This window comes from Oncorhynchus keta, chromosome 24 (genome assembly GCF_023373465.1).
Source record: "Oncorhynchus keta strain PuntledgeMale-10-30-2019 chromosome 24, Oket_V2, whole genome shotgun sequence".
NCBI lineage: Eukaryota > Metazoa > Chordata > Actinopteri > Salmoniformes > Salmonidae > Oncorhynchus > Oncorhynchus keta.
Window position 1 is genome coordinate 23,979,676 of NC_068444.1, and position 13,783 is coordinate 23,993,458.

The window sequence follows — 13,783 nt, forward strand, 5'->3', positions numbered from 1 at the left end:
AAAAACCATAAGGACAAAGCAAAAACGGGTTAACACATGTGTAGATTGATGTAGAACATTTTTTATTTATTCAATTTTAGAATAAGGCTGTAACAAAAATGTGGAAAATGTCAAGGGGTCTGAATACTTTCTGAATGCACTGCAAATACCTTACTGTAATAGCTTTTAATTAATATGTTAAAAATAGCTTTCTAGCAAAAAACTATTTCTCAAGCTAGAATTTTGCAAGCACTGTCTGGGAGTGGTCTGAGTGGGGAGAGGAAATGGATAACTAGCTGTTATTGGCAGAGGTTTGGAACTCTTTCTTGTTTGTTCTATTAAATAATTCACCATCTGGTGTTGTAATTTTGACTGCACTGGGCCTCTAAACGAGGGGATTTTGTGTCCTATTATTGTCATTTGTTCATGGCATTAATATCACCTCATGAGATCATTACCAGGGAAAGCTTTTTACATCATTTTCTAAACGGGTGTTGATTATTCCACAGGCCTCAACCCTGAAGAAGGCACAGCGTTGACGAAACGTTGATTAGGTTTACCCATTCAATTGTTGGAAGCATATAGAGTGTGTGGCTTGATTTTTATACAGTTTATATCACTGGTCTAAAATAACAACAATGGAAAAATTTGAGAGGAAGTTTGCACCTTTAATTATTTTTAGATTAAACACAATTGACACAGGGGATGGCAGGGGGAGGGAGTACAGCTACGACTGGAAGTTACTTTTCATAGCAGGTTAGTAGCATTTTCAGGTAGCATTTTCAGTAACCCTAACCCTTTTCCTAACCTTAAATCTCCAAACCTCCCACGTGAATTATCCTCACCTGCTACGAAAAAGTCAATTCGTAGCTACACTACCTCTAGTCAGAACCATGGCACAGCCCAGGTATTTACCTTGACAGGCTCCAGGGTGGCAGAGAAGGCATCCTGCAGGGCACAGCATGCCAGACGCCACATCTCCTCAGTGAAGACTGGGCCTACCGTCACCAACACGTACCTGCCACAGGAAAAGACAAACACCTGTCATCTACAGCTCAGTCATACACATTCTGTGTGTGTGTGAGCGTGCACAGCGCAAGTGCATGGTCACCTGATGCAGGAGCAGCCCACTCTAGAGATCGTCTCAGCAGGTTCAGCCACACAGGCCACCAGCAGCTTGAAGAGGTCCTTTAGCATCAGGTTGATCAGATGCTCATAGCCAATATCTACAGGAGGACAGAGATATGAAGGATACGGACAGAGGGACAACCAGGATCTGGGGGAGTATCAGGGATCTCAGAATAGGAGTCAGGATCAAGTTTTCCTTGCCCATGTAGAAATGTTCAATGTGATCTAAAAGGCAAAACTGATCCTAAATCAGCACTCCTACTCTGAGACCCTGGATACATACGGCCCCTGGGCTACATAAGTTTCACAAAGACCTATTTTGTCTGTTTAACTGCCTAAGTGCACTTCCATCTCTGCTGACAGCTTTGTGTACACTATGTTTGACCACCACTCAGGAGTCATTCCATGGCCACTGTACCTGAGTGGATGAAGCTTTGAATGTGCTCCACTACCAGCTCACAGCACAACCCAATGGCGTGCTTGAAGTTGGCTGCGGCTATGTCCCAGTACGCATGGTCGCCATGGCTACGCTGGAGCCAGAGTGACATCACAGGAAGAAGAAGCTGGATCACAGAGAATATGGCAAAGCCCGGTCCTATGGAGGTGGGGGGGAAAAAACGGTTTTCATGTAGGCTACATTCATAATGACTATGTTTATCTTATAAAATTATCACCCAGACCATGTAAACCAAACTCTAGTGGAGAGTGTTGAATCTGATCTGTCCTTTGGTGTTATGGTATCACTTCTAACCTGGCAAGTTGGTGAGCGCTCTGAGAAGTTCAAACAGCAGTTCCAGGGTGGGGGGCTGGTGCTGCCGGGGGCAGTTCGATACCGCTGCAGTCAGCTGCTCCAGCAGCAGGATCCAAACCTGGATCAAGCCTGTGTCATCGTCAAACTCAGCCAGGACGCAGTCCATGCCATCCTCACTGCTGACAGACTTCTCCTGGGCCCTCATGGGCAGGCTGGCCAGCCGGGCTCCCAGGAACACTGGCTTGGAAGGCATCTTGTAGATTTTGGCAAGCAGCTGCAGAAGAAAACCTCATCATACAGTGTGGATACACTAAACGTAGATAGAACGTTCTTCCTTTAGTTGTGTGACCCTTTATTTATCTATTTTAATAGACTTTCTGGAAGCCTGTCTGATAAAATAACTAATTTTTGTGTGACGCCCATTGAAAATAGCTAAGGTGGCCCATGGGCCAGTGTTTTCCTACCTGAGAGCACTTCCTCAGGTAGTCCAGAGCAGGGAGGCACAGGTCTGTAGAACTGTAGCCAGTGGCATTGACACAGTCCCCAATCTCCTTATAGTCCACTTCTCCTGGGAACAAGGCCAACACACTCACTGATGGCAATCAGAGTAATCAATTCCATTATTTCTTACCAAATAACATGAACATTCAATGTCTCTACCTAAAAATGTGACGATCATGACAGTAGTATTACACATCCACAGAAAAATAAAATGGTGTAATCATCTCATTTACCTGACTTACCTAAACCTTTGACAAACTTCATAAGGCACATGATGTAGTCAGTTGCTGCGTTGGCGAAGACCTGAATGTTGTCGGTGTTGATAAATGCTTCAAAGACATCAAACACAGGTGCCTGAGACTTCCCTGCATTACAGACGGAGCAGAAAATAACCTCAATAAAAAAACAGCAATATACAGGAATCTCCTTCGAGAGAGGAGACGAGGCTCTGTGCCAACATACAGTTTCTCCTGCTGAGACTCTCTCTCATAAGCCATCATTACAGACAACCCAAAGAAACAGAATGCATGTGAATACAATAGAAATACTGTAGCCGGGCAGTACCTGAGGGAATACAATAACACATAGAAACATTGAGATGTAACAAACTCAAAGACTAGGCTGCCTGTCATACATACCCATGGAATATTCTCCTATCAGGTAGTCTTTCATGTCTGGCTTGTTCCCATGCACAGTCCTCAGGGCACTGAATAGAGGTCTCCAGCCAGACTGGATCTGAGGGGAACACATCTCTACCAGCTCCCCTATGGACGTGACCACCTGAGGGACAAACAATAGGACATTTCAACTACCGGGTCAACTAATTATAAGAGGTGTGTGTGTGGGACAACTCACCTGGTCCTGCACGTCCTCGTCACACAGCTCCAGCTGCATGATGTGCTCGAAGGGTCTGAAGAGCGCCTCGTTAAAGTGGAAGTGGGGAAGCTCTGCCCAGCTGGTCAGCACCTCCATCAGAACATCATGGATGAAGGACACAGCCTTTTGGGATACATGACGCTCTTTGTGGCAGGCAGCCTAGGAGGAGACGGAGAGAAACAGTAACGAGAACAATGCCCAATGGGCAAAAACTGTTAGAATCAACGCTGTTGCCATGTCATTTCAACAACAAAAAATCAATATGTAAATGACATTGAATCAACTTGGAAAACTAAGGGAATTTCATATTTTCTCACCAAACTAAATCAAACGGCCGCATGAAATGTTTGTTGATTTCACGTTAGTTCACGAACGTAAATCAAAACTAGATGTTGAACTGATGTCTGTGCCCAGTGGGTATAGGCCTAATATAACCTGCAGAAAGGGTGAACCTATTAGGCTATACCATGTTAATGATTGTGGAGGAGAGGACATCAGCAAAGGAGGCTACACAGTTGAGACGCATTCCCTGTGTTCCTACCTCCACCAGGTGTGGTGCCACTATGCTCCAGGCCCTCATCATGTGCAGCAGGGGTCTGGTCTTATTCCTCACGATCCGCAGCATGGCCTCCCCCAGCCGGAACAGGTGCAGGGCGCTACGCCTGTCCATGGTGGACTTGGCCTCTCCTAAAAACACACAGGCAACATTGGTGACCTTTGGGACTGTTCTGTTGGTTCTATTCTACTGGGCAAATTTGACCCAGGGTTTTTATCTAAGTCTATTGGGGATAAGCATGTGCTGTGTTTGGTACCTGGCATGGCTAAGGAGTAGTCTCCTGTCTCAGTGACTGAGTCAAAGAGCTGGGACTGAGATGCTCTCCTCAGCTGGTGCAGGAAACCCACCAGGCTAACCATGTTCAGTTTACTGACAGAGTCCTCAAATAACCTGCAAAAAAGGTCATACAGTGGAATCCAAATTATTGCCACTATATTCTTCAAACAGCAGAAAGGAATCACCACAAGCCAATTAGAAAGCTGTGGGACTAGTAGGAGAGTGAAACATCTGCCAGATAAGTGTTTTTATTATTTTCTCTAAAAGCGGCCTAGTGCTTATGTAGTTATATAAGCACTGCAGGCAGGGCCGGATTAATGCAGGGACTCAAGCACGTAGGGGGCCCAAGAGTCCCCCCAAAAAAGAGATAAATAAAATGGTTTATTTATTTTTATCCAACCACAGAAGCCCACTCTGAATGTTCAAAATACACCAGAGAGTAGAATTTTGCCACAGAGGACCAATAGCTAAAAAAAAAATAACCGGGGACTAAGTTTTATCACAGGCACATACAGGTAACTTCCAAAACACTTAAAATGTCTTAAAAAGGGTGTTGGGCCACCACGAGCCAGAACAGCTTCAAAGTGCCTTGGCATAGATTCTACAAGAGGACCTAAACCATGGCAGGAAAATGCAACCCACACATAACATACTGTATACTTTATATTCCTCATTTACTCACGTGTTTCCTTTATTTTGGAAGTTACCGGTATGCCTACAGTGGGGAAGGTCACAATTTGTGCTGCATGCAGCGCTAAATATAGGACAGTCTGTTGTGTTGTGGCCATAGACATATAATCCATAGAAGATTTTTGGAACATCTAACCCTGTTAAACTCATGATACACTAGCAATGGCTGCCAGACCTGACTTGAATGGGAACTGCCATCTATGGATTATATTTATATGGTTGGTTGCGGCTGTTAGTTTGCCTTTTGCAAATTTCAAAATACAATTGCAGGAAACACATACAGTTTGAAAAGTAAATGCCTACCGCTGAAAAGAGAAGACTAATCTTTCTGTAGAACCAATATCATTTTTTTTCTTTCTCAACTCCCAATTTTCAAAGTAGTTTATCATGAGATATGCTATGGCCTTGATGAGACCATCACCGGTGAGTAGCCTACAGCTTCATCTTCTTCATTAGGTGAGACAGTGTGACACTGGAAAGGGTATTTAGTCGCTTACGGTACCCTATAATACACAGTTTATATTTCCTCAGAATATTGTACAAATCTGTGTGTCGCTTCATGATGATTTCTTAATCTGGCCCTGACTGCAGACTATAACTTATCCATGTGTAATTGACCTATGTTCAGAAGAGAAAGTGCTGCATGACCATGTGACTCTTAATTTGTACAATCAAGAGTACCAAATCACATACTGGTCTGGGTCGAATACAGTCAAATACTTTAATGTACTTGAGCTGTGCTTGATCCACACTGCCACCAGGTGGCCATTTAACATGGGCTGCTGTTTCTTTCACCGACTTTAAATGACAACTTTTGTATTTCAGCCTAGTCAGTCAACAATAACTATATTGTTTGTTTCATATTGCTATTCAGGCATGAAAGTCAATGAAAAAGAGAGCGAGAGGAGAATATGAAACTTAGTTTGCTATTCAGACAGTTATGTAGCCTATACTGCAGTACCTGTCTGCCTGTGTAGATAGGGTGCAGACGGCCTTGGATGCGCTGGTCCCAGTCATCAGGCTACGGTCCAGGCCTTTCCCCCCCCTACCCTCCCTTAGCAGCTCCTGGATGGACTGGGGCTGGATGACCGGCTGGCTGCTGAGGGCCAGATCACTGTCCGGACTAGGCTCGCCACACAAATCCAGCCCCAGGTCTACAGCCTGCTGGGCCTGGGTGATGGTCATGGTGGCCTGGGAGCTGCCGTCGCTGAAGTGGCTGTGCTCCAGAGAGCTGACATATTCGCTCACCCTGGATAGACAGAGACCAGTACGCTACTGTATTGTTCAGTGTGTCGTTACAGATGAGAGTTCACATTATAGATGAGTGTTAGTAACCTGTGGCTGCAACTGTACCGAGAATCCAATGTAATATGCTATCATGCATTTTTCTCAGTGGTTATGGAGAGGGTTGTGACTTTGATCTCTGCATCGACTGCCCTGCCACAGCTTGGCTGTATTTACCTGAAGACATGGGGCCAGCAGTCCTGGTTGTGGCTGCCCATCTCCAGGCCCACGTTGAGGATGGCCTCCATGCAGAGCACATGGGCCGTGTGCAGCCGCACCCCCTGAGGACGTCCCATCTGCTCAAGCTTCTGCTCCACACGCTGCTTGACTGGGAACACACACACACCCAACAGACACAGGATCAGATCAGATCCCAGCACTCTAGCTAGCACCGTATCAAAAACTAAAATGTGACCATGGAAATATGGGATCTTTTCTGAAAGGGATTCTTTATCCTCTATGTGTCTTGCACAGTAATGACAAATTAAATGTCATCATTGGTGTATACACTAGTTTTATAGTACGGTATGTGTGTTTGAAAAAGGCAATTGAATCCCTGTGTACAGTATGTTATGTGGGGTGCTGTAAGTACCTTGTGTGATGGCATCTCCAGACTCGCCCACCTCCCTCTCCTCCTTCTCCTCCTGCACACACGAGGCTGCCGCCATCTGGGCCAGAGCCGAGGCACAATTGGCAGCCACACCTAGATAACGCAAGAATATTCATATTCATTAGAGCTGATGGTAATCAAAGACAAGCTGGGCTGAGAGGGCCTACGGCACCGGTCACAGAGCGCCAGGCCAATACTTTATCATCATATGGTCCTGATTCATATATGTTTTCAGGGACATTTCAATAGCTACACAAATAGACCTATGAAGTATTCAGATATTGTTCAAAATCTAAGCAAAACCTTTGCTTGAGTTTGATTCTCTCAAAACGTGATGTTTTTGTACTTATGTCTTTGTGGACACACATCTAAACCAGACCTAGAATCAAATCGTTTTCTTTCAAATACTTTGAGCCTTTGACCCAGCCAGCCTCTGACCCAGCCAGCCTCTGATCTAAACACACTAGCTAGTGGGTTAACTAAACGCTTCCTATTGAAGATTATATCCAGTCAGGCAGGCCTTATCTACGGTCACCATGATGTCGGGTCCTGTTACCTAGAGCACAGCTGAGTCCGGCTGCCTTGCGTAGTCCATCCAGGCTGAGACAGATGGTGTCTCTCTCCCTCTGGCTCTGCTCCTTCAGCCCCTCAGAACCCAGCATGAAGGCCAGGCCCTTGGAGCTGCCCGCCATGCGCCCCGTCAGTGGGGTGGACAGGGTGTCCATCAGGTTCTTCCAGCAGCCCATCAGGATGTAGCGAGCAAACACTATGCCTGAAATAATATGAATGAATGTTGAGTGAGTGAGTGAGCCAGGCACTTATCTGTGCATTGACCAAGACAATATGTATGAAACAGGGTCAAATGGGGGTTGGGTCAGACCCTTAAAGCTAGAATCTGCAGCTGAAAGGGTCACCCTGCCTCTGTTTTGGTAAAAAAAAAAAAAAAAAAAAGATGGGCCTGTAATATAATAATAATAATAATAATAATAATAATAATAATATGATGGGCCTGTAGAAATGTAACCATTCTCAAATTCATAGACAGAGCTAGGATCCAAGGACTGACCATCCACAATATAAAATAATTATAGTTTAAAACTTATTAGGGATAGGGGGCAGTATTTTCACGTCCGGAAGAAAAGTGTGCGCAAAGTAAACTGCTTGTTACTCAGGCCCAGAAGATAGGATATGCATATAATGGGTAGTTGTGGATAGAAAACATTCTAAAGTTTCTAAAACTGCTAAAATGATGTCTGTGTATAACAGAACTGATTTGGCAGGCGAAACCGAGGACAAACCATCCAGGGTGGAAAAAAAGTATTTCCCAATGGTTTTCTATGGGAAGCCCTATTTAATAGGAACCTGGTTGCAGTTCATATGGCTTCCACTAGATGTCAACAGTATTTAGAAATTGTTTGATGTTTTTCTTTTGAGAAATGAAGTAGTATGGCTTTATTAACAAACATTGGAGTACATTTTTTTAAATTTTGGGTTCTGATGAGGTGAAAGTTGAAGTAAGCTCATTTATGAGTTACATTCAAGAATCAAATGGGTGTACAGTGCATTTTGAAAGTATTCAGATCCCTTCACTTTTCCACATTTCATTACGTTACAGCCGTATACTAAAATTGAATAAATACATTTTTTTTTAGATTTGCAAAAAATAAATAAAAAACAAACCGTTTTTGCTTTGTCATTATGGGGTATTGTGTGTAGATTGAAAAACAACAATTCAATCAATTTTAGATTAAGACTGTAACGTAACAGTGTGGAAAAAGTCTAGGGGTCTGAATACTTTCCGAATGCAATGTACAGTACCAATCAAAAGTTTGGACACCTACTCATTCAAGGGTTTTTATTTATTTATACTATTTTCTACATTGTAGAATAATAGTGAAGACAAACTATGAAATAACACATATGGAATCATGTAGTAACTCAGAAAAGTGTTAAACAAATCTAAATATATTTGAGATTCTTCAAAGTAGCAACCCTTTGCCTAGATGACAGCTTTGCACACTCTTTGTATTATCTCAACCAGCTCCATGAGGTAGTCACCTGGAGTCCAATCAAATTGTATTTGTCACATACACATGGTTAGTAGATGTTAATGCGAGTGTAGCGAAATAAGTAATCTAACCTAACAATTTCACTACCTTATACACACACAAGTGTAAAGGAATGAATAAGAATATGTACATAAAAATATATGAATGAGCGATGGCCGAACGGCATAGGCAAGATGCAGAATGCATTTCAATTAACAGGCGTGCCTTGTTAATTTGTGGAATTTCTTTCCTCAATGTGTTTGAGCCAATCAGTTGTGTTGTGACAAGGTAGGGGTGGTATACAGAAGATATCCCTATTTGGTAAAAGACCAAGTCCATATTATGTCAGGAACAGCTCAAATAAGCAAAGAGAAACGACAGTCCATCATTACTTTAAGACATGAAGGTCGGAAAATTTCAAGAACTTTGAAAGTTTCTTCAAGCACAGTCGCAAAAACGATCAAGCTCTATGATGAAACTGGCTCATGAGGACCGCCACAGGAAAGGAAGCCCCAGAGTTACCTCTGCTGCAGAGTCCATTAGTTAACTGCACCTGAGATTGCAGCCCAAATAAATGCTTCAGAGTTCAAGTAACAGACATCAACATCAACTGTTCAGAGGAGACTGCATGAATATCAGGCTTTCATGGTCGAATTGCTGAAAAGAAACCACTACTAAAAGGACACCAATAAGAAGAAGAGACTTGCTTGGCCCAAGAAACACAAGCGCTGGACATTAGACTGGTGGAAATCTGTCCTTTGGTCTGGTGTCCAAATGTGAGATTTTTGGTTCCAACCGCTGCAGAGTAGGTGAACGGATGATCTCTGCATGTGTGGTTCCCACCGTGAAGCATGGAGCAGATGGTGTGTTGGTGCTTTGCTGGTGACACTGTCAGTGATTTATTTAGAATTCAAGACACAACCAGCATGGATCCACAGCATTCTGCAACGATACGCCAACCAATCTGGTTTGGGCTTAGTGGGAAGGTAATTTGTTTTTCAACAGGACAATGACCTAAAACACACCTCCAGGCTGTGTAAGGGCTATTTGACCAATGAGAGTGATGGAGTGCTACATCAGATGTCTTGGCCTCCATAATCACCTGACCTCAACCCAATTGAGATGGTTAGGGCTGAGTTGGACCACAGAGTGAAGGAAAAGCAGCCAGCAAGCTCTCAGCATGTGAGAATTCCTTTAAGACTGTTGGAAAAGCCTTCCTCATGAAGCTGGTTGAGAGAATGCCAAGAGTGTTCAAAGCTGTCATCATTTGATTTGTTGAACACTTTTTTGGTTACAACATGAAACCATGTGTTATTTCATAGTTTTGATGTCGTCAGTATTATTCTGCAATGTAGAAAATAGTAAAAATAAAGAAAAACCCTTGAATGAGTAGGTGTGTCCAAACTTTAGACTGGTACTGTACAGTTGTGGACAAAAGTTTTGAGAATGACACAAATATACATTTTCAAAGTCTGCTGCCTCAGTTGATGATGGAAATTGGCATATACTCCAGAATGTTATGAAGAGTGATCAGATGAATTGCAAAGTCCCTCTTTGCCATGCAAATTAACTGAATAACAAAAAAAAACATTTCAGCCCTGCCACAAAAAGACCAGCTGACATGTCAGTGATTCTCTCGTTAACACAGGTGTGAGTGTTGACGAGGACAAGGCGGGAGATCACTCCGTCATGCTGATTGCATTCAAATAACAGACTGGAAGCTTCAAAAGGAGGGTGGTGCTTGGAATCATTGTTCTTCCTCTGTCAATCATGGTTACCTGCAAGGAAACACGTGCCATCATCATTGCTTTGCACAAAAAGGGCTTCACAGGAATGGATATTGCTGCCAGTAAGATTGCACCTAAATCAACCATTTATCAGATCATCAAGAACTTCAAGGAGAGCGGTTCAATTGTTGTGAAGAAGGCTTCAAGGTGCCCAAGAAAGTCCAACAAGCACCAGGACTGTCTCCTAAAGTTGATTCAGCTGCGGGATCGGGGCACCACCAGTACAGAACTTGCTCAGGAATGGCAGCAGGCAGGTGTGAGGCGAAGACTATTGGAGGATGGCATGGTGTCAAGAAGGGCAGCAAAGAAGCCACTTTTCTCCAGGAAAAACCTCAGGGACGGACTGATATTCTGCAAAAGGTACAGGAATTGGACCGCTGAGGACTGGGGTAAAGTAATTTTCTCTGATGAATCCCCCTTTATGATCGTTTGGGTCATCCGGAAAAAAGCTTGTCCAAAGAAGACAAGGTGAGCGCTACCATCAGTCCTGTGTCATGCCAACAGTAAAGCATCCTGAGACCATTCATGTGTGGGGTTGCTTCTCAGCCAAGGGAGTGGGCTCACTCACAATTTTGCCTAAGAACACAGCCATGAATAAAGAATGCTACCAACACATCCTCCCAGAGCAACTTCTCCCAACCATCCAGGAACAGTTTGGTGACGAACAATGCCTTTTCCAGCATGATGGAGCACCTTGACATAAGGCAAAAGTGATAACTAAGTGGCTCGGGGAACAAAATATCAATATTTTGGGCCCATGGCCAGGAAACTCCCCAGACTTTAATCCCATTGAGAACTTGTGGTCAATCCTCAAGAGGCGGGTGGACAAACAAAAACCCACAAATTCGGACAAACTCAAAGCATTGATTATGCAAGAATGGGCTGCCATCAGTCAGGATGTGGCCCAGAAGTTAATTGACAGCATGCCAGGGCGGATTGCAGAGGTCTTGAAAAAGAAGCGTCAACACTGCAAATATTGACTCTTTGCATCAACTTCATGTAATTGTCAATAAAAGCCTTTGACACTTATGAAATGCTTGTAAATATACTTCAGTATTCCAGAGTAAAATCTGACAAAAATATCTAAAGACACTGAAGCAGAAAACTTTGAAAATGAATATGTGTCTTTCTCAAAACTTTTGGCCACGACTGCATATCATTAATATAAAGTAAAAAAATGTGTAGCAACTAAGGTTAGTGAGCATAAGTAGTACAGCTGTTGATCAGGAACTAAGCATAATACAGTATGAAGGAAGGTTGAGTAAGTCAGACCGTCATCTTTGTATTGACCAAGACCTATGCTACAGCACAATGGGGTTTAGTCAGACTTAAAACTGTACACAGTACATCCACATGTGTTTTGACAAAGACCCCATGCCTGTAAAAGCACCAATGGGAGTTAAGTCAGAACCTACACTACACCTATCTGTGTATTGATTCAGCAGCTCTGTAATGTGCTGTGGCCTTATTTGCTGAGAGGCAGTGAACAGGGGCGGCAGGGTAGCGTAGTGGTTAGAGTGTTGGACTAGTAACCGAAAGGTTGCAAGTTCAAATCCCCGAGCTGACAAGGTACAAATCTGTCGTTCTGCCCCTGAACAGGCAGTTAACCCATTGTTCCTAGGCCGTCATTGAAAATAAGAATTTGTTCTTAACTGACTTGCCTAGTAAACATTTTTTTTTTTAAACAGACAGGCAGTAAACAACAGTCCCGTTAGACACCTTGAGAGATTTAAGCACTATAAAAGGCACTCTGTGTGACAATAACATTTCATACAGGGAAATAAGTAGAACTGACAACGGCCCCTTTTCTCCGTTCCATGTTAATATAGTCGTCCCTGTTGATTATGTGTACATAGCTAGCTTATTACATGAAAGCTTTAAAAGCCTAATGGGCAACTCAGCCGCGGTTGCCATGGTAACGAGGTTGCTCAAGTGCATCTTTTGTTCTCAGTGGTAATAAAAGAGGTAGGCAGATGCTGGCAGCTCTCCATTCCCTCTCCTGTGAGGGACACAAGGAGAACAATATATTTCTCTCTCCATGTAGAGTACAACATCTCGGCCAGCGTTTCCCAAACTTGCTCCTCGTGACCCCAAGGGGTGCACGTTTTGGTTTTTGCCCTAACACGCCACAGCTATTTCAACTTATCAAAGTTTGATGATTATTTGAATCAGCTGTGTAGTGCACCCCTTGGAATCTCGAGGACCCGAGTTTGGGAAACCCTGATCTAGGCACATATATGCAACCCCAGAGACCAGGGTTCAGTCCCTGTCTCCACCCTTCCCACTTTGTCTCCTCCTAATCTATCTCCCCCGATGTTTGAATAAAGCAAAAAAATACACACTACAATATGCCTAAATATCAAAGCAAAATATAGTCAAAAACTGCCTTGTCTAAGCGACTCAGAAAGGACAGCTGGGGGTACCTGGTGTTGTCAGTACCTGCCATGAGGGTGTCACTGCCACTCTTGTCACAGCTGAAGGGGGACTGTGTGTTGGCCTTACGGATCAGCTGACCTCCGATGGCACTACTGCCCAGACCATCGATGTCTGACCAGAGACAGACAGAGAGAGGACACAACGTGATGAGTCGTCATAATACACTTCAAAGACCCAAAAGGAGCATTATGTTAATACTTTTATGTTGACATATAAAGAATCCTCATGAATAAAACAGTGTGGGAGAGCTGTGTCCCATCCTACCAGTTAGCATGGTGATGAGGGGTAAGGAGTGTTCCTCTGGTGAGCCCCAGTAGCCAGCCTCCCCCAGCAAGTTCCGGTCCAGAACCTGGAGGTAGAGCTCCTCGATCCAGGCCTGAGACAGCACCACCAGCACCCCACTGCTCTGGATGAGACGAACAAACTCTTTCTGCAGCAGGAGAGAGAATTCAATGGGGGATACCATGAGGCCTGGTGGGATCGCTTTAAAATATATAAACCGCATAAACAAAATAATTGTCTACAGAACTATATCGTGTTCAGCTGATCACAACACTTGTCTTCGGGCTTCCTCTCTACCATACACAGGGGATGTCAGCTTTAGTGCGCCAACACATTGACTCCACAACCACCACTCACCAGGCTGACCAGTACAGGCATGGGCCTCCTGCGGTAGTAGTCCTGGCAGCAGAGTTTGAGGCTGAGGAGCAAGGCGTAGTAGGAGACCAGGTAAAGGCCGTCAGCGTTCATCAGGGCCTGACAGTTCAGGTTCTCACTGCCCTCATAGCCTGGTGAATGGATGCCACCTGGGAGAGAGGGTCGGATACAGGGTCAAATAGAAACCATTGACGAAACTAGGAC

General features: G+C 43.9%; 1 protein-coding gene across 45 annotated transcripts in view; it reads right to left on the minus strand.

The window, feature by feature from the left end:
• The window catches only part of arfgef3 (ARFGEF family member 3), a 51,354-nt gene that overhangs the window by 15,537 nt on the left and 22,034 nt on the right, over window positions 1–13,783 (minus strand). For 44 of the 45 annotated variants that reach the window (XR_008078420.1, XR_008078433.1, XR_008078424.1 and 41 more), the window contains exons 13-29: window positions 13,562–13,728; window positions 13,187–13,352; window positions 12,926–13,033; window positions 7,208–7,423; window positions 6,634–6,744; window positions 6,219–6,369; window positions 5,719–6,006; window positions 4,048–4,181; window positions 3,777–3,922; window positions 3,215–3,394; window positions 2,998–3,139; window positions 2,593–2,724; window positions 2,323–2,426; window positions 1,859–2,132; window positions 1,526–1,702; window positions 1,091–1,205; window positions 895–997 (exon numbers count right to left, since the gene is read on the minus strand). Coding sequence is in view for 1 of the 45 variants with exons in the window: in XM_035801138.2 (XP_035657031.1) it covers window positions 895–997; window positions 1,091–1,205; window positions 1,526–1,702; window positions 1,859–2,132; window positions 2,323–2,426; window positions 2,602–2,724; window positions 2,998–3,139; window positions 3,215–3,394; window positions 3,777–3,922; window positions 4,048–4,181; window positions 5,719–6,006; window positions 6,219–6,369; window positions 6,634–6,744; window positions 7,208–7,423; window positions 12,926–13,033; window positions 13,187–13,352; window positions 13,562–13,728 (2,705 nt within the window). In the remaining 44 variants the exon portion in view is untranslated. The remainder of the gene's footprint in view (window positions 1–894; window positions 998–1,090; window positions 1,206–1,525; window positions 1,703–1,858; window positions 2,133–2,322; window positions 2,427–2,592; window positions 2,725–2,997; window positions 3,140–3,214; window positions 3,395–3,776; window positions 3,923–4,047; window positions 4,182–5,718; window positions 6,007–6,218; window positions 6,370–6,633; window positions 6,745–7,207; window positions 7,424–12,925; window positions 13,034–13,186; window positions 13,353–13,561; window positions 13,729–13,783) is intronic. The other variant, XM_035801138.2, reaches the window with a different exon arrangement.